At 44.1% G+C, this 23,034-nt stretch overlaps 1 protein-coding gene across 1 annotated transcript in view; it reads left to right on the top strand.

The window, feature by feature from the left end:
* Positions 1-10,018: 10,018 nt before the first annotated feature.
* Positions 10,019-23,034, top strand: part of LAMC1 (laminin, gamma 1 (formerly LAMB2)) — a gene marked incomplete at its 3' end in the record, with an annotated part of 31,551 nt that continues 18,535 nt past the window's right edge. Inside the window, exon 1 of the mRNA XM_010285849.1 lies at positions 10,019-10,229. Coding sequence (XP_010284151.1) covers positions 10,019-10,229 — 211 coding nt within the window. The remainder of the gene's footprint in view (positions 10,230-23,034) is intronic.

The following is a 23,034-nucleotide window of genomic DNA, read 5'->3' as shown; positions in this document are numbered from 1 at the left end:
TAATCACCCCCCCCCCCCCCCCTTCTTTCCTCACATGATTAGGATTCCCTGTGATTTAGTAGGATCATCTAATCTTCGAGACCCAGCCCAGTAGGGCAATGTGTATTTTGATAAGGAGCAATTAACGGTGCTTCCTCACCCAGACTCGGAATGACCCCAAAATCAGATCATACATCATTGGGAGAATGCTTGTCTCCATGTAGCTTTGCGACTTCTGCAACGGATGGTCGTAGTAATAGAAAGAGATCCTGAAAACTGTATATACTAAAAAAAAACCCCTTCATAAAAAGACCTGGGTTACTTCATGTCGCTTACTGGCTGTGCCTTTATTCCAAGTGTGCAAAAGCTTAATAAAACCAGTAAGTTTTCTTGGCTGTGGTAGGTCTGTGGCAGTGCTCAGGCTGGAGCGTGGTGGGGAGCGCCTCTCCCTGACTTCACACCGTGCACAGCTAAAACGTGTTCAGAGTGAGCGCATACATTTACTTTCTATCTTCAGAAAGTAATTGTAAATGTTGGCAAACGATTTTAGTATTTCTGGAGGTTTGTAGTTGAAGAACAGTAGTAGTTTTCAACTTCCTTTAAAAAAAAGAATGGGGGCTATAGATTTTGTGGTGGGTTTTGGGGGTTTTGGTTTTTTTTTTTTGTGAGAAAATGCTTTTATGCTCAAGAGGCTTTTTTTGGAGTTCAAATGAGTAGCGTGCTTCTATAAGCCTTTTTTTTACCTTTCTATTTATCCTTGTAGCTGTAAGTTATGAAATATTGTGACCTATGACAGTGAATATTTCTGTGCTAAATCTGGGAATATAGCTGGCAGCTTGCTTTTTCTCTGCAAACTTATTTGTCAGGTTGGTACAGAAAGCTTTAGCTTGTTGAAGGAAAGAGGTTCTTGGTTTCATTCCCCACCCCCACCCCCCCTTCTTTTTTGCTTCCACTGCTTTTGTATCCTTCACTGCCTTTTCCACTGTCATGGAAGAAATCAAGACTCAAAGTGGTTGAGCTGTTGGAGCTACTGAGTTTTCAGTGTCCTGTTTGCCCTGCCTCTTGTGTGCGAGGCTCCCTTTCCTCTTTGTGGTTTCTCATTGTTTTCTGCCAAACCCCTGTATTTCAGAGCTGCTTCCTGCGGCTTTGTACCGGCTTGGGAATCTCCACACAGTTGTTCTTTGCTTCTGGTGCACGATAGAGGCACAATGCACGGGGCATGAAATTGAGAAAGTGATGAAAATCTGTGAAAGATCCAGGGTTTTCCTGTGTTTTTTCCAATATTTTGAATATAATTATTTTGTGTTTAAAATAAAATAAATCACACTACTCTTTTTTTGTTTTTCCTCCTATGGTACTATAGCTAGGTAAACTTTTTAATTAAAAAAAAAGAAGGCAGACACAGAGATCAGTGATCTTCACTGGCAGCTACTGCCTGGACATTAACCATCTTGTCAAATTATGTGCCTTCTCTTGCAAAAGCAGTAGGAAAAGCCAAGCTGTTCTTCATACCTTCCTTTTTTTTTTTCCTCCTCCCCAAATCAAATTGTGCCAACTAGAGGGAGCACTCAAAACAACGAAGTATGTGACCTAAAATGTCTATAGATTATGGTGAGTTTTGACAACTGCGCTTTAGGCAGGGGCTGTGCAGCACGCCCGACAGCCGGTGGTCGACTGGGTTGGTGCTTCCAGCTGGTGGTGAGATGCAGTATGTTGTCCAGACCCGAGCACCCTGGGATGCTCGAGCAACGAGATCTTTTCAATTCACGTGAATTTGTCATGTATGTAACAAGGGTGGAAATGGTACCGGACCAGCCTGAAACCCCAAGGCAGGTCCATGCTACGAGTGGATGATGATTGGAAAACCACTATCTCTGGATTGGTGCCCGAGTTGCGTGGTGTTGGAAGTTCAAGTGCACTGCAAGAAGTTCCTTATATGCTTTGCCTGTTCCTGGGCTTTCGCAAGGTATCATCTTTTGGCTGCTGCCAGCACCATGATGCACACCTGAACAAAGAGCACCCAAACCCCCCAAACTTCACTTTATTCATGCTGACATAAGAAGTGCTGGCCTGTGTTAGCTGGAATACCTCTTCCCAAGCTCATCTCTGGAACGACCCTGTTTGTCTTGCTGATGTCTGTCTGTCTGGTTTATGTTGGCTGGTGGGTTATGGCACTCACAAGCTTGCAGTGTAGGTGCTCCAAGGGTCTGCTCTCCAGCCCAGCTGGTGTGCAGCACTCCGTCACACTGTTGGAAGCTGATATGCTTTTTGAGAGGCTTTCTTAAGCACATAGACATTAAGCTTCTCTCCAAAAGCACAGGGAAACAATTGGTGGTAAAGCCCAGAAAAGGAACCTGCCTGATCCTATTGTTTCTGGGGTCTGTGGCTTTCCTGTTTACTCAGCCTGGCTTTCAAATATTTGTCCTGCTCCTTATGAGTAAAGTGCTTTTGCACTGATCTGCAGGGTTCTTGCCTGTCTTTCTCCATGCAATTTTTTATTTGTCTCCTGGTTTTGAAAATACTCGCATCCATTTGGAAGTCTCGGAGGGAAACCTCTCCTTCCCTGTCTTTGAGGGTGCACAAAAAAAGCACTGGCAGTTCCTCCCCCCACCCTCTTTTCGTCTTGCTGGACCAACTGCCCATAGAAGACCAAAACTGGTATTTAGTTCCTTCTCCTGTTTTTTTGTTTGTTTTGTGTTTTTTTTTTTTCTCCTAACTGTTTATATCCTAAGTGCAGCACAGCCCCTTGAAATGAGGGTTCTCAGAGGTAGAAATTGTCAGGCACTGATTGTCGGTGTTCCTTTCTGATTGAGGCTTACTGCCTTTGTGGTGAATTAAAATGTTTCAAAACTCTGTGCTGGATTATAAAACTGATATTAATAAGGAGTAATTAATAATTGAGATGATCCCACCTGCAGTTCTAACGTGATGCAACCAACGGTTGCATGAGAGGGAACAGAATATAAGCAATAGTCTGTGAACCCCTCTTCAAAGGTCGTTATAAAATTAAATCTTCTGTATGTTTTAGGAATTGACCTACAGATTCATTGTCTGTCCCTGCTCTAAGAAGTTTGATGGGCGGACGGAGAAGCAGAGGATTAAGCGGATAGGTGTGGTGGTTGTGATGTGGAGGTGTGACTCCCACCCACCGTTGTCACCTGGATTTATCTGCCTTGCAAAGACACAGGCTCGTGCGTTGGGTGCCGGAAGCACAGCAGGGCACCCTGTGTGGAGACTGTGCCCGGCAGGCGCAGCCGTGCCGCTCCAGTCCCTGTGTAAATGCAGTGGTGTTTCATGCGACCCGAGGAACCAAAAATCCCACTGGGATTTGGGGAGTGCCAAAGTGGTGGCAATTCCTGGCTGATCCTTCGAGCATTGCAGCTCTGCAGCACCCATTTTCTTTCTGCCCTCCCTGGGTCCACCCGAAACCTGGAGATGCTCTTGTGCGTGTGTGATCCTTTGGAAAAAAAACCTTTCCACCACTACGGGTTGCTCTGGGTTTGGGTTTAGGGCAAGGGATGCCTTTAGGACTGAGTATCTCAATATCAAAATGGCCTTTGACCCTCTGATACGCTCGGTCTGTGTGGGCCAGGAGCAGTTAGTGATGTCTTGGTGGAGCTGGGGGTGGCAGGCAGCTCTGTCTTGGGAAAGAAAAGCCCAAACCCGCTGTTGGGAGACTCCGCCGCGAAGCTGCTGCAGAGGGATGCGCTTGGCTGCTCCGTGCGGGCTTGTGCCAGGAGGAGCTGCCTTGGGGGGATTTTGATCATGCCTGCTGTGGTGGCATGGCCTTTGGGTGAAGACTTCTTTATTCCTCTGAAGGTGGTGTATGCAGCTTCATTTGCAGTGCTGTTTGCTCCAAAACAGATTTTTTTTTTTTTTTCAGAGAGCAGAGATAGCAGGCAGCTCTCAGCTAGATGCTTCCTTCCTAACCTCTTGAGAAGAGCAGAGTACTCTCAGCTAGATGAAGTTTTGCCAAAATAAGCATTTTTACTTGAAGCAGTATATCACCAGGAACGCTTCTGGCTTTAAAGCTTTAGGAAGAAAAGTTGGTCTGGACACTGTAGCCTGATAACATTTTAACGTATTTATTTTTTTAAAGCACAGGCCTGGATTGCAAAGGCAGGGTTTCACGTTGTTGATCCAAAGTGAGCTGCTAGGGAAGATGCCAAATTATTTTTCTTGAGTGTGAAATGTTTTGCACCTCTACCCAGCCTACTCACAGGGTTATGTCCCTGGAAGGGGCAAGGTGGGGATCTCCAACTCTGATAACTTGTTCCCGAAAAATGTCAGGGACATTTTGTTTCTGTCCCAAAAAAAGAACAGAAACAAACCTCAAAACCTTGGAGGTTGCTATGAAACAGAACCCTCTTCCCCTTGGCTCTATTAATAAAACCTTTAAATACGCTCATTGCTGAGCTCCCTTGCTACTGCTGGTGGGGTATGGTGTCGTGTACATCTAGTAGGTATATCTCTGCTGTTGTCACCAGACGCTTCCTTAACCGTTTCAGGCAGAATTAGGGTGCTGTGTGCTGCTTGCCCTGTGGTATTGGTACAGAGCAGGGTTGTTTTCTGCTCCTCTTTTGTGCAGTTAGAAGAAAATTATTTCAATTTTTTAGTCCTTCAAAATTTTTTGAAGATATTCTTATTTTAGAAAATACAACTCTCTTGTACACAAGGCTTCTTTTTTTTTTTTTCTTCTTTCCTCTGGTTTTCACAGTTTCCTTAAAAGGGTTTCTGCTTTCTTAGTAACTTCCCTACAGAAAGCTGGGTGCTGTTCGCAGAGAGCCATTGCCCTGGCCGTTCCCTGCAAGGCCCGAGGTTAGCTGACACTGCTTTTGCCTCTGCCACGTCCGCTACGCGCAGACTTTCTGTGGGTGCAGGTTTGGGTTTGTACAGCAGAGACTGAGGGACACGGAGCCAGCGCAGAGGAGGGCAGCGTCTGTTTCCACCTGCGGTGCTTGGCAGCAGTCCTCTTCATTTCGGGTAACTTGTGTAAAAGTCTGACTTGAGCAAGTCTATGCTATGAAGGAAAACAGCTCAAATGAGGAAACTTCTCTGTGTGCTTCTAAGCCCTTTTGGACCCTCGTGTGTACCGAGAATTCTGTCTTCTGTATTGAAGGCTGCAGCAGCAAAGCATGTGGGTCTGCAGCTGTAATATGCTCTGGGTATTTTACTTGGGTCCTCTCCCAGTGGTGAGTGTCCATGTGGAGCTTTTGGTCAGTAAATCTTGACAGCTCTTCACCTCACTGTCGTGGTGTCTGTGTTAGTGTGATTGCTCTCCACAGTCCCCTGACTGCCTTGGCTTGGGTGCCATTGACTATCATGGGAGGCCAGTCATGTGTATTTATGTGTCTATTTGTCTACAGCCTGGATCTTAATCCCATTCTGCTGCTGCTCATAGAAGTGAGGTTGGAAGGGACCTCAGGAGGTCCTCTAGTCTAGACTCTGTCTTGGAGCAAGATTGATGTTGAATTCAGACCAGGTTACTCAGGGCTTTGTCCCATCTGGTTTTGAAAACTTCAAAATCCTCTTCATGATGTTTCTTCACGCAGTGATACAATAATTCACTGCATTGGTGTTATGTTGAGGACTTCTCCCTGTGCAGTTGTGCCTCTTGGGATTTGTATGGTTTCTTGCTCAGGACAATCTTGATTTTCCAGGTAGCGATCACAAAGCGGACTGCTGAGCCCCCTGGTTGTTAAGCATCAATTAATTGTAAGGTAACTTCTCAGAATATTCTATTTTGGGTGCTTACATCCATTTAACATGGAGATACCACCTTAAGAAAAAACACTAAATGACTAGAAAGAAGAAAAAGGAGAAGCTGAATTGGTGAGCTCTCTGCTGGCAGCTTGGGAACATCTCACTCGGTGGTCGTGCAAAGAGTGTGCTGGTAGGGTGAAGTGATGTCTTGTTGCCCCTGCTGTTCCTCTTGGTGGGATGTGCTTGCATTGAAGGTCTGTGGACTTGATGCTTCTCTACCTGTAGATTTTCTTGTTAGCTTAACGTGTTCTGCAGAATTTTGTACTTTCTTTCACGAAGCAAACACCTAATTGATGAGATTTCACAGCCACGTTACGAGATGATGAGTGTCCCTCTCTTTGGGTGCTCCGTAAACCCCAGTTGCAGTAACCCTAGCAATAAGTGAAAGGTGTGAATTGTCCTGTTTGCCCAAGGGGTTATTAAAACTGAAATCTGAACGGTGCCAGTGGTGTTTGGGCCCTAGAGCAATGGACTGCTGCTGACCTGTGGTAGAGACTCCCGTGCAAGATGAGTTTTGCACAACTGAGTGTTAAGAATATATGGAGTTGACCCCTCTCATGGGTTAATGTGATGGAACAGCTCTTGCATGCTGCTACAGGAGCTTGGAAAGGCCCTGAGCTGTCCTGCTATGTCTAAAAAGCCTTCTTTCTGAGTCTTTAGAGCTTTGAAGTTTTAAAATAGTTGAAAGTAAAAGGAGGTGGGTAGGAAAAAACCCTCAAATGAGATTTCCCCTTCAGACAATTTTGAAGCCCTCTCCCCACCACATCTTCCCTGGACTGGTTTTTACAATCGTCAGTAGCAAGCTGATTTCTGAATTTGGGTTTTTCTACTGTTTTGTAAAGCAGAAATTGTAGTAGAAGTACATCTCAAGAAGAGTAGGCTGGAGGGGCTACACGTGTGCCAGGTGCCTGTGGATTTTTATATAAATTGGCATGTCCTCCTTTTGTCTTGTTCCCTACTGACCTAAGAGCTACAGTTTCTGCTTATATTCAAAATCTGTAGACTGCTAGATTTATTTGTTTCGCTCTTTTGTAGTTCAGGATGTCAACACACTGAAAACCAAGAAGAGGTCTTACATACAGCTGAGGTTTCTGTGGCTGATTTTTGATTACAGCAGTAAGTGTTTCGCCATGCAGTACTTGCGGCTCTGCATCAGTTCAAGCAATACAGAAGGCTGAAATCCCACCAGCTGTGTGATGAGGGATGGTCATTGGCACGTGCGGGAGATTGCAACATTTTGGGCTCACACATGAGGTATATTTGAGGTTGGAAATCAGACGGGTGCATGCATGCACCCTTTTTGTCTATTTACCTCTGCAGACGGGATGTATATGGTGCTTTCATTCCCAGGGCCTCCTGCGTGGATTATTGGCCAAACAAGCTGCTATTTTGTGTGTGAGTGAGAGGTGAGGGTGATGCAGAAGGCTTTCCACCCTGCATTGCCGAAACCTGGTTCAAAGAGCTCATCCGAGCTGGCAGGGTGGGCAGGGGCAGTCAGGAGGAACAGATGGATGGTGCTTATTTCTGAATTTACAGTGTTTTCTCCCCTGCCTCAGCTCCTGCAGACAGATGAAATGATTTATCTTATTAATTCCAGAGACTTCTGTAAACAGAATGTGTAAATACGTATAAACATATGCTTGATCTGCTCTGGTTTCCATGTCTGGAGCAGCGGTTTACAAAACTTGTTCCCAGCTTCTGGACAGAGGAGGAGGAGTGGGAGAAAGAGCTTAGGCATGGGTCACTTATCTTTGCTGGAGTCCACTGCTTCTAGAGCAGCACCCTGAGCTGGTACGACACCTCTTCCTACCCAGGGCAGGGTCACACCAGACGTTTCTGCTGGGTTGGGAGGCTTAAAGCCCATCTGCCTTTTTTGAGCTTGGAACAAAATGAGCTGTTGTGTTGGGGTGGGAATGCACCCTGGTCATGGTTTCATCTGCCTTCTTACATCCTTGGGAGGGGCTCACCATGTGCTAGTCTCTCTTTTCAGAGCAGCATCCTTGTTTTTACTGATGTTTTGTTTATAGCTGGCAATGTTGAACTCATGAAGGATTGATGTCAGTTGAGTGGGTTTCTGCACTGGAAACGTTTGGAGGAGCCCCACTGGGCATGACATTGGGTCAGTTTGATGACCGTCTAGTTGGAGGTTTGACCTTGGGAGAGCAAGTGACACACAAGCCATTTTCTGCTCTTCATTGCTGAGCTTCAGGTAGTAAACTCTGCCAAATGCCAGTGTTACCAAGGGAGGGCACTCACTCTTTCTCCTAATGAGCTTAATAGTGTTTGGATGGAGACATCCATCTCGGGACAGCTGTGGTCTGGAGAAAACAGTAGCATCACCTCAAAGTGAGGGCAAGGTGAGCATAGGAGCTTAGCTGTGAGGTGGCTGAGCTACTAATAAATGCTTCAAGCTCTAAAGTTGTTGTTCCAGTGGTGTGTGTCGTCGCCCCCCCCCGCTTTAATTTTGAAAGACTTTTTGAATCTTTATCTGGAGCCAAGAAGGTATTTTGGTGATGGGCCGGTTTTTGGGGAGAGAGGGAGGGAAGAGGCCCATGGCTGCACTGGACTGGGAGTAGGGTATGGGTGGATGAGTGCAGTGATGCTCCTAAACCCAGCTTGTCCCTTTTCAGTGAAAGAAGAAAAAAAGTTGTCTAAGGTGCGTTCCTGCTACTTAAAAAAAAATAAAAATTATGAGAGCACTTGCTAGAGTGTGGGGTAGCCTTGGAAAGCTTTTACACTTCAGGATTTGCTTGTGGTGAGGTGGGAAAAACAAGTGCAGTCACTCTTCGTCAGAGGTTATAAGTAGGATTTCTCAAGAAGCTCTGTTGGCATATGTGGTTTTTAATCTCTTTAAAAAGTGAAGAGGTAATATTTTCAGATGACAGCTACTGAAGTTAGCGCTAATGAAGTTGGTTAGGTGGTTTCAGAGGAATTTCAAAAGGCTGCAGCAAGATCAGGTTATTCTATAGCACTGCAGCAGATGAAAACCCCCATGGATGTGTTTAGTATTGCACGGTGAAGAGGAAACGTGAGCTATTCATTTATATTGATGAGGTCTGAATTAACTCTGGGAGAAACATTTAGGCATGTGTTATTGGGTGCGTCTCCACTGGCAGGTGGGATTAATTGCATCTCTGCTCCTGCTTTAGTAATGGAAGATATAACTGAGTGAGAACAGGAATGTTGAATGGATACTAAATCCTTATCGACGTGACTGCTCTGCAAACCTTGTGTGACTCTCAGTGACTCTCTCAAATCTCAGTGACTCTTGAGACCTCTCTGCTGGCTGGAATTTGCGATCGAATTTACAAAGTTATTGGAGAAATGAGAGGGCTGTCAGCATGGATTAAACTTCAGGAAGTCGGAGAAGGGGAGGAAAAATTTTACAGATGGAAAAACTTGAGATGGAAAAGTTGGTGTAGGAAGTGGCGTCCTTTGGTGTTGTGTAGACAATGCTGCTGCAGACTGTTTTTTGGAATACTGTAGTGATGTTGATTATCACTGCAGCCCCACCACTGAGGTTACTGGGCTCTAGTAGCATTTAGCAGGAGCACCTGGTGCAAAATAATCTTATTCAGCGTGAACCACTGCTGTAGCTCATTTAAGCTCTGCTGACTTTATGCTGAATAACAGTTAAAGCTCTTTGGATTGATTCTTGAGAGATTATGTGCCTATATAGTCTCAAAAGCCCTCCCTACACTCTTCTGAGGAGCTAAATATTTTGTAACACTGAAGAACTCAAACTAGTAAGCCAGCAACACAATGCTTTAATTTACTGTTGGATAATGCCCTAATAAATTTAAAATATTAAGTGCTTAAATGAACTAAAAAAATCTTTCCCCCCTTTTTTTTTTTGAGGGGGATAGGGTGAAGGTCAACTCTTCCACCCTATACAAACCCTTATCTACCAAAGGAGTTCGCCATTAACCATCAAGAGCAAGGACAGAAATTTCTCTCTGCCGTCCTGTCACCAATCTCAACAACGTGCAAGCCTGGAGCGTACTTTGTCTACCGCGGTGGCCATTTTCTCTCCCTTGCTCCACAGCCTGAAACGGCTGCAGCTCCCTGCATGTTTGGTGAGGACCTCCAAGCTGGAGCAAGAGGAAGAGAGAAGAAGCAGGTGCTTCTTGTGGACAGGAGAGGGATGGGGCATGTCCTTCATGCTGACATCTGTTTTATTTAATCCCCAACCACGCTCTTCTGAAGCACAGGCAATTTATCTGTTGCTGATTGCACTTGACAGTTGACCTGTGAAATGTGGTCCCCTGCTGCCAGGATGGGTCCTGCACCCCTGCGTGGGAAGCTTCGGACCTTGTGGCTCGGCAGGGTGGGGTCAGCCATCGATTTGGAGCTCCTCCGCGTGGGCATCCAACGCGTGGGGGCGGAGGAACTGGACTTGCTCTACGTGCTGTTCTGCAGCTCGTGGCCCGGTGGGGCTTCTGTGATGAGAAGGAGAAGCTTCCCGCTGCAGCTGCAAGTTTTAAGGGGTAAACAGGAGGAAAACAAAAAATATTAGTACAGTTTGTGCTCGGTTGGGCTGTCCAGACTCTGATCAAAAGGGAGTAGATGCTGTGTGTCTGGTTTGAGTGGATCTGGCAGTCCCTGTTGTGGAGCACAGCCCTTCCCCAGGCTTCCACGCTCAGCTGGATGCAGGACACTATGTGCTTCCCCTTTTAGATTTCACTGTAGACCTGAGTTTTTTTGTTTAAATTTTTCTTCCTTTCTTAATGCTTTACCTTTGGGAGAGGGAGAATGGTGACTATCTTGAGCAACGGTTTTCATAAGGATAAAGGCTTGGATGTAACAAAAAACCCTTAACCCAGCACCTCCAAAGCTGAGCTGGTACCAGTGCGAGGTGATCACCTCTCCTCCGGTCTGTGGTAGTGCCAGAGGACTTCAGATGTAGTGTGAACATTAATACTTTTTCTCTGGTTTTTGATTATTTTGTCAGATATTGGGAATAATGCTGATGCTGAAGATGTTCGTAGTTATGTAGCTTGGGGGAGGACAGAGTCTCAAAAACATGCTGTAAAGGGTGTGTTGATATCTTAATTTGGAAAACAAACTTGGAGTTTAATTTTGAGTTGGAATCAAAGCATGAAGTAGCATCCATGCTGTTGAAGGTGACACACATACAGAATCGCCAAAGAAGGAGGGATTCCTTGAAAAATCTTTTAATACCTTGACTTTAGCTGGGAGAGAATTAATTCCTTCCCTCCTCTGCCCCATTTTGACAAAGAAATAGATTAGACCAAGGATTAAACTCTTTGCCTCCAAGTTTGTTACCAAGCTTTCACTATTTTATCATTTTCTTTTACATAGGTTTGAAGGTGGCTCATTTCCCCCCCCCCAATGATGTTTTGTTTGAATACACTTTCAAAATTCGCATTTAATGGTGGGTATTAGGATTGAGGGATTATCCGAGGAGCTGTTGTAGCACTTCATTGTTAGACTCGGAAGTGGGAACTGGGTGAATTAGCTGCTTTTAAAGGGGTTTAAAGCAGTGTGGGAAAAGGGAGAGCTGTGAGCTTTCTGTGCGCTGGCGCTGAGCATCCACCCAGACCTGGAGTATAAGCTTGAAGGTCTCATAACCAGGACTTAATGTTGGGTTTTTGTTTTTTGTTTAGTGCTTATTTAAACACTACCTGGAGATGATCCTATACAAACAGACTTGGCACAGCTTCATGCTTGTTTGCTATAGAGATACAAATATTTAGGGAAACTTTACTTAGCAAATACATGAGTAAATCCACCTTTTTCAGCTGTAAAAATGTTTGTGTCAGAGGGACCTTGGAAATATTTGAGAGTTCTGTATTTGGAGGGAAGGAGTTGAATCTTGAGAAGGATTGATTACAAAAAAAGATATTTTCTGAATTGCAATGTAGTATATGACTGCAACTAGACAGCACAATGATTTTCTTCTGCATCTTTGTGCTCACAGCTTTACCCGCTGAAGTTCATCTTATTTCCAAAGCTTATTGGAATGTCCATGAAAAGGCTGGGAACAGCCTGGCTTTGTTTTCCCATGAGCTGTGGGAGAATGAGCTGGGGGAAAATAGATTACTCTTCAACCAGTGAGTCTGGGGGAGGATATGCTCATGTTAGGCAATGTGGTTTAAATTTGAAGGCCATTACTATCTGGTCACTTGGTTAATGAAGCGGTGAATAATTTGTGTACTTAATGTTCCTGGGAGATTGAAATGCCCTTAAAAAGCCAATCTGTCCAACTGCCCTGTTTTTCTATAATGTGAATTAAAATAAAAAGTAACCAGACCTGGTTTGGTGATCAACTCGGTAATACTTGAGAAAGTGAAGCAGTATCTGATCAGTGTAGTGAGTATTTCTTTAGCAGTGACCTTTGCGCAGGTAAAAAATATTTTCATGTGTACAAATTTTTAGCTGCACCCTCTCCAACTTCAGTGTTTAGAGGGCTTATTTCTTTTTTTTTTTCCCCTGCTCACATTTACTTCAGTATTTAGAGGGTGTAAATAAAGGAAGACTGGAAGGAGGAAGGAAGTAGCGCTCTTGCAGCTGAAGTGAGAGGGAGGAGGCTAAGCACAAATGCATCCTAAAACTCCCTGGAGGTCTTTTCCCGGGTCTCATCCAAAGTAAGTTGTGCTTACTCTTAGTGGTATTTTACCAGAGTAATATTGCACTTTGAAGCACAGGGGAAGCTGCTCTCTTATCCTCAACAAAATCAGCTATTCCAGGAAAATCCTCCCCGCTAAGTTGTCAGCACTATGAACTTTGTGCCCAGGATTGTACCTCTTCCCCACCATCATCACTGTGTTTCGGAAATCAGCAGCACAGATCCAGATTTCTTTATCCACTTGTTAAAAGAAACATATATTGCTGTTTTTTAACCAACTGAAAATTAACTTGTTACTGCTATTCTTAGCGTTGCAAAAAGTAATTGAATTAAAAAGTTCAAATAACTTCTTGCAGAACTATCCTAGCATGATCTGGCGGGGACTATGTTATTGTTGGTATGTTGGTATTGATTTAAGGCTCTCATGTCATCTGTGTGAAATCTAGTGCATCTAATTATGGGCTGATAGCTTTTTTTTTTAATAGCAGTGCTTTTTTTTTTTTTTTTTTGAATTGGCTAGTATTAAGGAGACCTGGAATTAAACTATACTGTGTGTACTTGAGCACTTTTTCTTGTGTTAAGTAAATTCAGCAAGTATCTCTGTTAGCATGCTGGTAGTGGAAATGTTGAATGAGCTTAAAAATTACTTTTTTCCTGACTTTAAAGGAAATGGAATATTTATTAAATAAAAGAGCTTTTTCAGATAAAGTAAGAATTTTTTTTTTTATAGTAATGCAAATAATCTACGGCAAAACATAGGGTCGTCAGACCTTGGTGAAAGGAAACCTGAGTCTGTATGCAACTTTTCCATGCATTTGAAGTACTTCAAATGTTCTTCATTTTTATGAGTAGAAACTGGTAATGAAACCATTTACTAAAACTGCTCTCTAAGTCTTTGGAGGAGTGAGACATCCAAGAAGGTTGTCACTGTCCATTTGCTCATCCAGAGGGAGGCTGTTACATCTGATATTGCTCCATTAACTTTGTATGTTAAAACTTTTTTTCTGTAGTGTCATGAGAGGCTCATGGAATTTTTTGCAATGACTCAGGAAGGCATGACTGATAACTTCATCTTCGCAAACAAGAGTCAGTTATGTTTCTCTTGCTGGAATGCGTTGCCCTATAGAACTAAAACTCGCCTAAGAATTTGGTCTGTGCCCTGTCATGTCCCACATAGTTTCTGAACCCTTTGCTCTTCTGCTTGGATGGCTAGAAGGAAGAAGCTCTCCACTATAATGACAGTTCTTGTTAGTGTTACGGAAAAGGTCAACCAACGAGGGAACCAGGATTCAAACATACATCTTCATCTCTCTCAGTTCTTTGGCCTCTGCCAAAGTGTATCTTTGTGACTCCAAAGATACCTCTGTCATGGAATTGAGAAGATGCAAGATTTCTCTCCTAAAACTCAACCCAGAGGCTCCCATATAGGAAGCCATACGTTGTTAATTCCTCTACTTGCAGGGCTCCTTCCGTCCCACCACTCCTAGCAATATCAGGAATGGTATGTCATTCTGGATGAAGTGGCTTCAAATGTCTCGCTTTAGGTGAGCAGATTTTAGCCGCTAGTTGTCCTTCTGCTTCTCTTGTGTTCATCTGTTCTATGGTAATAAAACACCTAGTGTTTAAGACCAGTGATGTAGTCCTTGGTAAGCTGTTAACCTCTAGCAACTCTTATTTTCAAGCTTTATTTGTATTAATTATTATTAGTATTAGTGTAAATTGGTATTAGTGTAAAAACACTAATTAGTGTTTAGTTTAGCTTTTCACTTTTAATGCGAAGTTCTATAAGGAAAAGTTTCAGTGGGTTTGAAGGTAGAAGGCAGTATTGGTGTTGCCATGTGTTTCTGATGAATAAAGATCTTCCCCACTGTTCCAGTGCATTTCCAACGTTTCCTTAACATGGACAGATCCTGGGTTTGACTTATTTTCTCTTTTCAGAGGCTTGTGTGACTGCTGAATCTCCTTTGGTAAAATGTTTTGTCTCTAAATTTTAATTCGAAGTAGAGACTCAGCATGATGTGAATTTTGCCAGAAGAAGATAGCTGCTGTCTACTATGGCTGATGTGTGCTGCTGCTGAGGTTTAAAATTAGTTTGTTTGGGGTTTTTTGCCTATGACTGGCCCTATTAATTGCTTAATGGATAAGGACTAATCTTCATTTGATATTGGACGTTTACTGGGAAATGGTACACTTTTAAAAACAATTATCTGATCAGGCCATCCAGGAAGCAAGACTCTAGCATCTGTACCATTTAGTACCTTTTGGGTTTTTCTCCATTCTGTTGCACTGAGTTACACAAATCTTTCCTGCAGTGATAAATGTGTTATTGATTGCTTTAGCTGGATCCTTACTCAGGAGGGCATGATGATAGTTTTTAAGAGGGCAGAGGTAAGAAGCATGTCCTCCTGGATGAGGTTGACCAAAGTTCAGGGGCTTTATAATGTTTTGATGAAGGTGGGCTGCATACCTCCTGTGGAAAATGAAATATTAGCTAGGCTTTGCGGGTTTCTCAAATGACTGTATTTTCCAACTGAAGTAGCTTTGGTTTTCCTTGAGCTGTCCATGCTGTGTCCAGATTTTGATCTTTTACAGACATCTTGTCATTTTAATAACAGTCATATCTGTGAAGATTAACATTTGCGGTTATGTGGTGGTAGCTTCCCTTAACCTCTGAATGAGGTACCTGTCAAGGCAACAAGGAGACATGAGGATACTGTGGGGTCTTGAAAGCCTGAGCGTTTGGAGAAGCAAACTTGTAACTCAATGACAGATTGCAGAGCGTGATGCGCTTCAGCTGTAGAACTATGGGTGAAACCATGTAGAAACATGACTGTCTGTAGATTGAAGAAACCATGGGTAGGTTGGGTGGGTTTGACCTATCATTAGACAGAAGGATTTAGTGAAAACAAAGGCTTGAGTGCTATATTGTTTGAGACTTCACTTCACAAAGGCAGCGACTTTACAGATGGGTTTAAGTGGCTGTTTTTATCCTTCCCCCAAAAAAATACTGTCGGAAGGGTCAGTGTATGTACTTAAGACTCTGGAAGCAGAGGGAGGAAGAAATATCTTGACCCCTCCTTCATGGGCTGCCACTAATGGTCAACACATTACTTGAAGTTTTAATGTGTGGTAGTTTATGTTACTAATTGAGTTATGAGAGTTAGCTTCTAACTTCAGAAGAGGCTTTCTCAGCAACTCAGTATTTGACATTTTTAAAGGAATGTCACTGCCTTAGCAGTAGTAATCAGAAAATTAATTTTTAAGTCTCTCTCCTGAGAAAAACACCTTCTGATAGAGTTCATGTAGGCTTCACAGCAGTGTAGCATGCCTAAAGAAAATCTCATCGTTTGGCATTCGGTGCAAATGATCAAACTAATTATCTGTGCCATCACCCTCTTTCAGGCAGTGCTGTTACCTAAGGCAACCTTACGCCGCTGAAGAACCTGTGTGCAACGGGGAAAGATGTGGTGTGTGTGATAAAACAAGTCATAGCATTTGCCTCTCAACACGGAGCTTGGGGACAGGAGGCTTGTCTTCTGATGTGCAAGATGTTTCTCAGGCACTAGAAGGCTGCTCACAGGGGTCCTCTTCCACGGTGACCTCACTGGAAATGTCCTCTACAGCAATCCAGGGGCTGATGAACCTACTTATTGTGGAGCGAGTGGGTTTTCTGTTGCTTTGTCTGGACTTTGTTCTGTAAGTGTTTCTGCAGCTGTTCCTAATCCACACTTTTTTTTACTTAAATGCAGGTCTGAGTTCTTGAGCACCATGACCTCTGACCATCTGGGAATGAAATGTATTTCTTTGCGTAATTTTTTTTTTTCTTTTCCACCAGACTACTCGGGTAGTTCTTCACAACACAGCTGCTTCACTGCTTTCCTGCTAACAAGGCAAATTAATTGCACACCCAGAATTATGGGGTTTCATTTGCATTCCTGCCATTGGGAACCAGGCACGGCATGTCCCATGTCTCAAGACTGCTCAACAAATTAGAAGATCTTGTGGGGAAAGTCTTTTAAACATGTTAACATTTAATTTTTTTGTTTCCACTGGGGCTGTTGTAGGAGAACATGCTTTATAGGAAACTTGTTTTATGTTACGCTGTCTCAGCAGTGTCCCAGGTGGTGTTTGGTCCCACTTCAGCGACTATGTCGGTAGCTTCTTTTAAACCCTTACTTTACAAAGGAGCAGCAGAGTTAAAAAATAAAAAATCCCTCTTACCCAACACAGTAAGGAAAGACTGTGAACGTATCTATTTTTCTTTCTTTTTCAGAGTTTTCTCTGTTCCTGGATGGGCAGCCTTTAGCCTGAGTGGAAGGAGTTTTGATCTACAGATAACTTTCCAAATCTAGGTTTGGTGTGGATATATTGAGGTGTTTTGGGGCCTGATGTAAAACAGATTTGGCTCCGTTCTAGTCTGTCTGTGAATTAAACCAAGGGCTTCAAATTTTGCAGCTGCAAGTATTGAGAAGCCCAGAGTTAGTATTCTCTTTGAGGGGTCAGCAGAGAGCATCTAGTTTCATTTTCTTTGTGATGCTCCAAAATAATCTTACGGAGTCACTTCTGTGGGCAGTCGGTCATGCTAAGCCATGCTGCTTTCTCGACTACATGTGGTTTTCTGCTCAACTCTCTTTCCTTGGAAACGGTCACTGTATTTAGTCGTTCCTTGTCCTTCATGTGTCTCGGGGCGCAGACATGTGGGTGAACATGAACTTGCATGATTGTGTGTTTAATAGACCTTTGCAACTTCCACGAGCGCTTGCAGTTTGTGCGATGTATTCTCCAGAGGCAGAGTTGAAGGCACACGCTGGCTGTTACTCGTGCAATTCCCTCGCTGCTTCAAGAAAAATTTGGAAGAGCTTTGCTTCTGACTTTCCAAAACATATTTGAAACATAACTCAGTGGCAAGCTTTGTTTTGGAAATGGCATCCCTCCAGCAATGGCTTTGTCAAGTCTGTTTATCCCAATTCCTTCCCCAGCTTAATAGGCTGAGAAAGTAAAACTGTTGTGTGGGTGGCTGAAAATGGTCCGTATGGATATTGCTGTAATTTGTGTTTCATAAATAACAGTAGCTTGTGCATAAGCCTGTAATTGACTGAAAATGCATTGAAAGATAGCATGAAGGCATGTAAACTGCTACTTAAAATCCATAGCGATGTCAGTGGGGAGGAGGGGGAGATTTCTCCGTGGGAGACGGGGGAGGCAGGAGGCATGCAAACTGTGCAACGTTGAACGGCGCGATTCACATGTGCTAAAAGTTTGTTTTCTTAAGTGTTTACTGAAGAATGCAAACCCCCTTAAATACTCCAGGAAAAAAAAGCGGTCTTCCCTGTGCTGGGCCAGCTGATGGATGCTAATAGCAATATTCCCAATAGCTGGGGTGTTAATTATGGCCTGTGTCTGAAAAGAAATCTGTGGCTGGCGAGCGGGAGGTGGAAGGGCAGAGTGGGGTGGTGGGGGAGATTAAACCATCAAAATTCCAGAGAATTCAGTGTTTTGTGTAAGGAACATTTCTGGCCTCTCCATGGCTGTACCGCCAGCAGTGCGGGAGCAAGCCTGGAAGGTTGTCTTGCTCCCAGAGCTGCTGAACTTGCTGCTGCTCAGAGCACTCGTACATAAGTCGTATCACCTAATTTGTTCTTAATTATAGGCTCAACAACACGAGCTGTGTGTTTTTGATACCTAATTCAGATAGGAGCCAAGCCAGGCGTCGGAGCTTGTTGCGGGCTATGAGCGCATGTGGAGGAGGAGGAGGGCGAGTGGGGAAAGTGCTGCCTTGAAAAGGCTTCGAAATACTATTTAATAGAAACTAGCAGCTGATTCTCCTGAGCGACGGAGCCGTCGAACTGGGTCGAGAGGCAGTGCTGCGGTGGGAGCTAACGCACCTCCCTCCCGGCCAGCAGCGCGGGGGCTGGAGCGAGAGGCGTCTGGCGTCTCACCCGCGCACGTGGACACCATCCAAAATGACTTTCATGCCGCCTTTGGTCAGGACGTTTTCGACTCTGGTCATTTGGGTTTGTGGAACTTCTTAAACTGAAGCGTTGTGCTTTGACTTTAGGTGCGCTAGTTGAAAGTCTGCAAGGGAAAGGCATCGAGCTGCCGGAGGGCGAGGCTCCTGGGAGGGCATGCAGAAGGAAAACAGACCTCAGGAAAGCCCGTTAACTGTCCTGCACTAACTACTCCATTGCAGAACGCTTTTTATTTGAAAAATTTTTTTGTGGTCACAAGTCAGTAAAATCTAGTTGTCCTTTAAATAATGGTTTTGCAATTCTCACCAGATTACCTGATACTTAAATTTGTTTGTAAGGTACTGCACTGCAATCCAATAAATTTATTTTCTTGTTACAAGAAGTCAAGTGTTTGCCAATTGGACAAACACAATATTTAAAGAGGCTGCATCTTCATTTTTGTTTAGCTATTTAAACTTCTGCTTTGGAGTTGGAAAGTAATTTTTAGTCTGTTTTTCCAGTCATTCTTCCATACCCTCTTCTCCACCTCTGAAAAGATACAGCTGGAGCTGAACATCAGGAATATTCCCTCCTACTGTCAAATTAAAATATCTGAGGGAAAATTGAAATGTAATGTGATTAGCCCTTCGTTTTTCACTGTAAGTTGAATGCTATGAGAATGACTTGAAGGTGGCTAACACTTGCTGTTTTGTCGTGATTCCTTTGGAGATGTGGTCTTACACCGGAAACGTTCGTAAGAGATGTCTTGCCAGGTTGCCAAGGATGAGGAGTATCGCGCTGTACAATCCAATGGAAAGCTTTTGGGTGAATCTCCTCTGGCCCGCTGCTGCCACCAGCTCTGATCTTCTGGGGGCTGTGGTGGTTGCTTTCTTCTTTTTTTTTTTTTTTTTTTCCTGGGTGGTAGCTGTATCTCCAACATGAGGAAAAGTCTTGGGAAAATGTAATGTTGCTGGGGCAGCAAGGTCCCACGGTCACTTGGAATGGGTGGAAATTACCGCTTTTGAACCGTTGTTATTATTGAAGTCACCATTGGAGTTGTCATTATGGACTATGGGTGATGAAATGATGATTTCTTGGTAATTGCTGTGCATTCTTCTGCTGCGAATAAAGGGCAAAAGACAGCTTTTTTGGTCTTTTCTGGATAAGTAAACTCTTTAGATCAATATTTTTTTTTTTTTTCTTGGGTAAAACTCCCATTTGGGGAGAGTAAACCCCTGCTTCTTCATTTGGGGGAGTGACTTGGTTTCACCCATGCTCGTTGCGTACGTGCCGTGGAGCAGTTTCTAGGTGTTTGATACAAGCAGATGAACTTTCCAAGGACCCTGACCCACCGTAACCCAGACCCCACTCGACTTGGTGCCGACGCTGGTAGCAGGAGTAGCTCTGCAATCCGGATATGTGAATGAAACGGAGCCCTCCCCAAAATGGCCTGTGGCGTCCTTGATCATCTGTGATCTGACTGTGCTTGCCAAGTGTAAAGTGCCTTTTTAAAAGGAGCTTTTATCGTTTGTGCTGAAAAAGGATTTTGAGGCTTCCTGTGCAGATAGGACTTTGTGTTGTACGTGGGATCTTTCTGGTCCCTAGTGCATAAACACAGCTGGCTGTTTTGGGAAATGGACTTAACATCTTTGCATCAAAGCTGTACAAATAAGGCGGCAAGCTGTACTGAATTATTAGACAACGTTTTCTGACTTCTACACTGATTTAGGAGTGATCAAATGAAAAAATGCAGTTCTTACGAGGCTGCCTTCGGCCCATGCAGGGGAAAATAAGTTTCCCTTCCTCCCCCCTTTGAAAACATGACTAGAACAAGCAGCCTCGATGACTTATCAATGTTGGATTATCAAGCAATAATTTACTGGGCAGCCTTTTGCTGTCCGGAGCCGCCCACGCACAGAAGTCAATGGTGCCTTTGTTCGGGAGCGCTAGAAGAATGCATGATCTAATGGGGTGGTGGGAGTTTGCCTTCGTTCCAGTGTGCTCAAGGCTGTGCTTATTCCCCCGGTGTCCCAAACCCGTTTCCTTCCTCTGTCCCCATCTTAGTATGGGCACCCAGAAAAAGCAACTCGTGTTTATATCTCCGTTGGGCTTTCTTAAAACCCAGGTGCCCGTCTGTGGTGGAGCTGTGCATGCCAAAATCCCTGGTTTGGTGGAGTGTGGTTTATGATGAGACTGTGTTAAAATCCTTCAGACATTTCTCGTTCATGACTTACACACCTAAATCCCCTGGCTCTTTAGGTGAGAACCAGAAAATAAACCTAAGGTTTATTATTACTGGTTTGTGTTCCTATAAGGGCCACCACTCAGCAGTTGAGTGCTGTCATCCATGTGGAGTTATTTCCCCAGCGAAGAACATCAGAAAATGGAAATCCTTAATTTTCTTTCTTCGGATGCTGGATATTCCATTTGCTTGTGCAATACCATGCTTTCATCTTCCTCCTCCTCCACAAATTTTCCCAGAAAAGCTAGGGTGTAGTTGTAAAGGACACTTGCTCTAGGACTACAATAATTTCTTGCTTTCTGTCATAAGTTTGGCTTTTTCATGTGCATGTGATGCAAGCAACATAACTTACCGCTTATGTGTCTTGCAGGTGTTGGGCTGTTGTTGTTTAATAAGACTTTTTTTACTCCAAAAGAACAAGTTCCTCAGGATGTTTCTCACTCTCCTCCCCTTCTTACAAACATTGTCCTGCTCTTGCTGCCCATCTGCATGCTGGAAAATCCTGTCCCATTCCATGGGATAGGATAACTCATTCTCCTTAAATATTCCCATCTCATCCCCAGCCCCTGTACTCCAGGGGGGTTTCTAGCAGTACTGCAGTAGCTGAGAACTTGGAGTGCTTGGTTGACTCAAGAAGAAGCCATCAGTCTCAGACAGGACCTTGTGAACTTGCTGGCCTCTGTCTACTGACATCAACATTTCTGTCCCATGCAATTTCAGTAATCTGTGCCACCCTTTGCATGTGGTGGTAGCGTAAGGGTGGGAGGTGCTGGCTCCTGCTATGGCTGGTAGCTCTTCATCTGTCAGAGAGGAACAGATGGCCGTTTGTCTTGGAGCAGCAGAGTAAGTCTGTCTGCTCATAGCTGGCCCTGCATTGCTCTGGGTGGTGGGGAGAGTTGAAGGTTCAGGAAGGGTGGAGTTGAGGTAGGAGTAAGGACAAGGTGGGTGAACGGCCTGCGGCACGTTCCAGTCTAGTAAACTGGGAAAGCTGGCCTTCTTCCTGGGAATGATGAAGAAACAGATGATGAGAGCAAAAAGAAATGCCAAGGGCAGTTGCTTGCTCTCTGTCTTGTCACTGCAAAATGGAAATGAAATCCAGTAAGAAAGTGATAAGTATACTGGTATTTTTTACTGGTATGTTTTCAATTCTTTTAACCCTTACTTAGAAACAGGTTGTTAGCAGGTAGCTGTGTGAAAAAAGCTGCCTTGAAACAGGAGCTAGCCAAAAGAGAAACCGAGCAATGTTTAACCATTTCATTACTGCTTAGTGCATTTTGCTGAAAACAAATCTGCAAAGGCTTGGTTCTTTGCCCAATACCGTCTTCTCGGGTGGATTTTTTTTTTCTTCCTGGGCTGCAAAACTTAGCGGCGGTGTTTTAAAGCTCGCTGCTGGGAGGATGCACCGAGGGATCGCAGAGAGTGCAGAAAAGGTAGCGTGGTTTCCTTCTGCATGCAGGGCATGTGGGTGGACCGATAATGAAGGAGGCGAGTGTCGTCTGGGCTTATCTCATCCAGGCATCTGCTCACAATTCAGCGCTTGTAGTCGGCGTGCCAGCTGGCGGGACCTTTTCCTGATGTAAATTATCCATCCGTTCTGAGGGGTCTGAATACAAGGAGGCCTTTTGTGCGTAGGGATGAATTCCTAACTTGGGGGAAAAGGGAGGAGTTTCTAAAGATCTAAATAGCACTTGCTTACATTTTTCCAGTCTATCTTTATGGTTTTCGGCATGGCGCGTTTCCTGGTGGACCTTGGGATACGGAATTGGGCGATAACCCTGAGGAACGGCTTTCATTGCTGAGGACATCTGGCAGCTGTGGGCAGCCCGACAATGTGAGCAGGTTGTTGGGAGAATGGTCCCCGGCATCGAACAATGCTGAACGTTTCCAATGCCACTGCTGCTGCCTCTGCCGGCACCCAGACTTGCTCGTGTGGTTGAATCTCTAATTGCTGTGCTGTCTTGAAGGCTTATACGTGTGCTTACTTTCTTTAGAGAATGATATTAGATGGCTTCCTACGTCACCCTGAATTATCAAAAGGGACTGGTTGTTTTGTCACCCTGTCACTTGCTGGTGAACAGCTTCATGCCTCAGAAAAGATGCGATTTTAAAATGTGAGGCACATGATTTTGAGCTCTGGATGCTTTAAAGACATACCAGGCTGCACTCCTGAAGTGCTGAGCTCGTAGTTGCTAACTACCACACATCTTCTTTCTACTAATGAACTTTTGTAATAAACGTCTGGAGTTCTTCCTGCAAAATAGATCTGCCACTTCTCAGTACACAGAGGGAAATAGTGTCTGATGCTTGACACTATCAGACACTTCTAAGCTAAGCGGAGATCAAAATAATTACCAGTTTCTAGGAACAGGAAAACAATGACTTTTTGTCTTCCAAATGAAACGTTTAAAACTGCCTTTCACCTGGTTATTGCTGTCGCCATTTCTCAGCATAATAGCAGTATATATTTATTTAGCCCTGCAAGACTTGAAAGCAACCTAGGCAGCTTATCTTTG

Source organism: Phaethon lepturus, unplaced genomic scaffold (genome assembly GCF_000687285.1).
Source record: "Phaethon lepturus isolate BGI_N335 unplaced genomic scaffold, ASM68728v1 scaffold11654, whole genome shotgun sequence".
Lineage (NCBI taxonomy): Eukaryota > Metazoa > Chordata > Aves > Phaethontiformes > Phaethontidae > Phaethon > Phaethon lepturus.
Note: the sequence above shows the minus strand (reverse complement) of the source record. Positions and strands in the feature narration are given on the sequence as shown.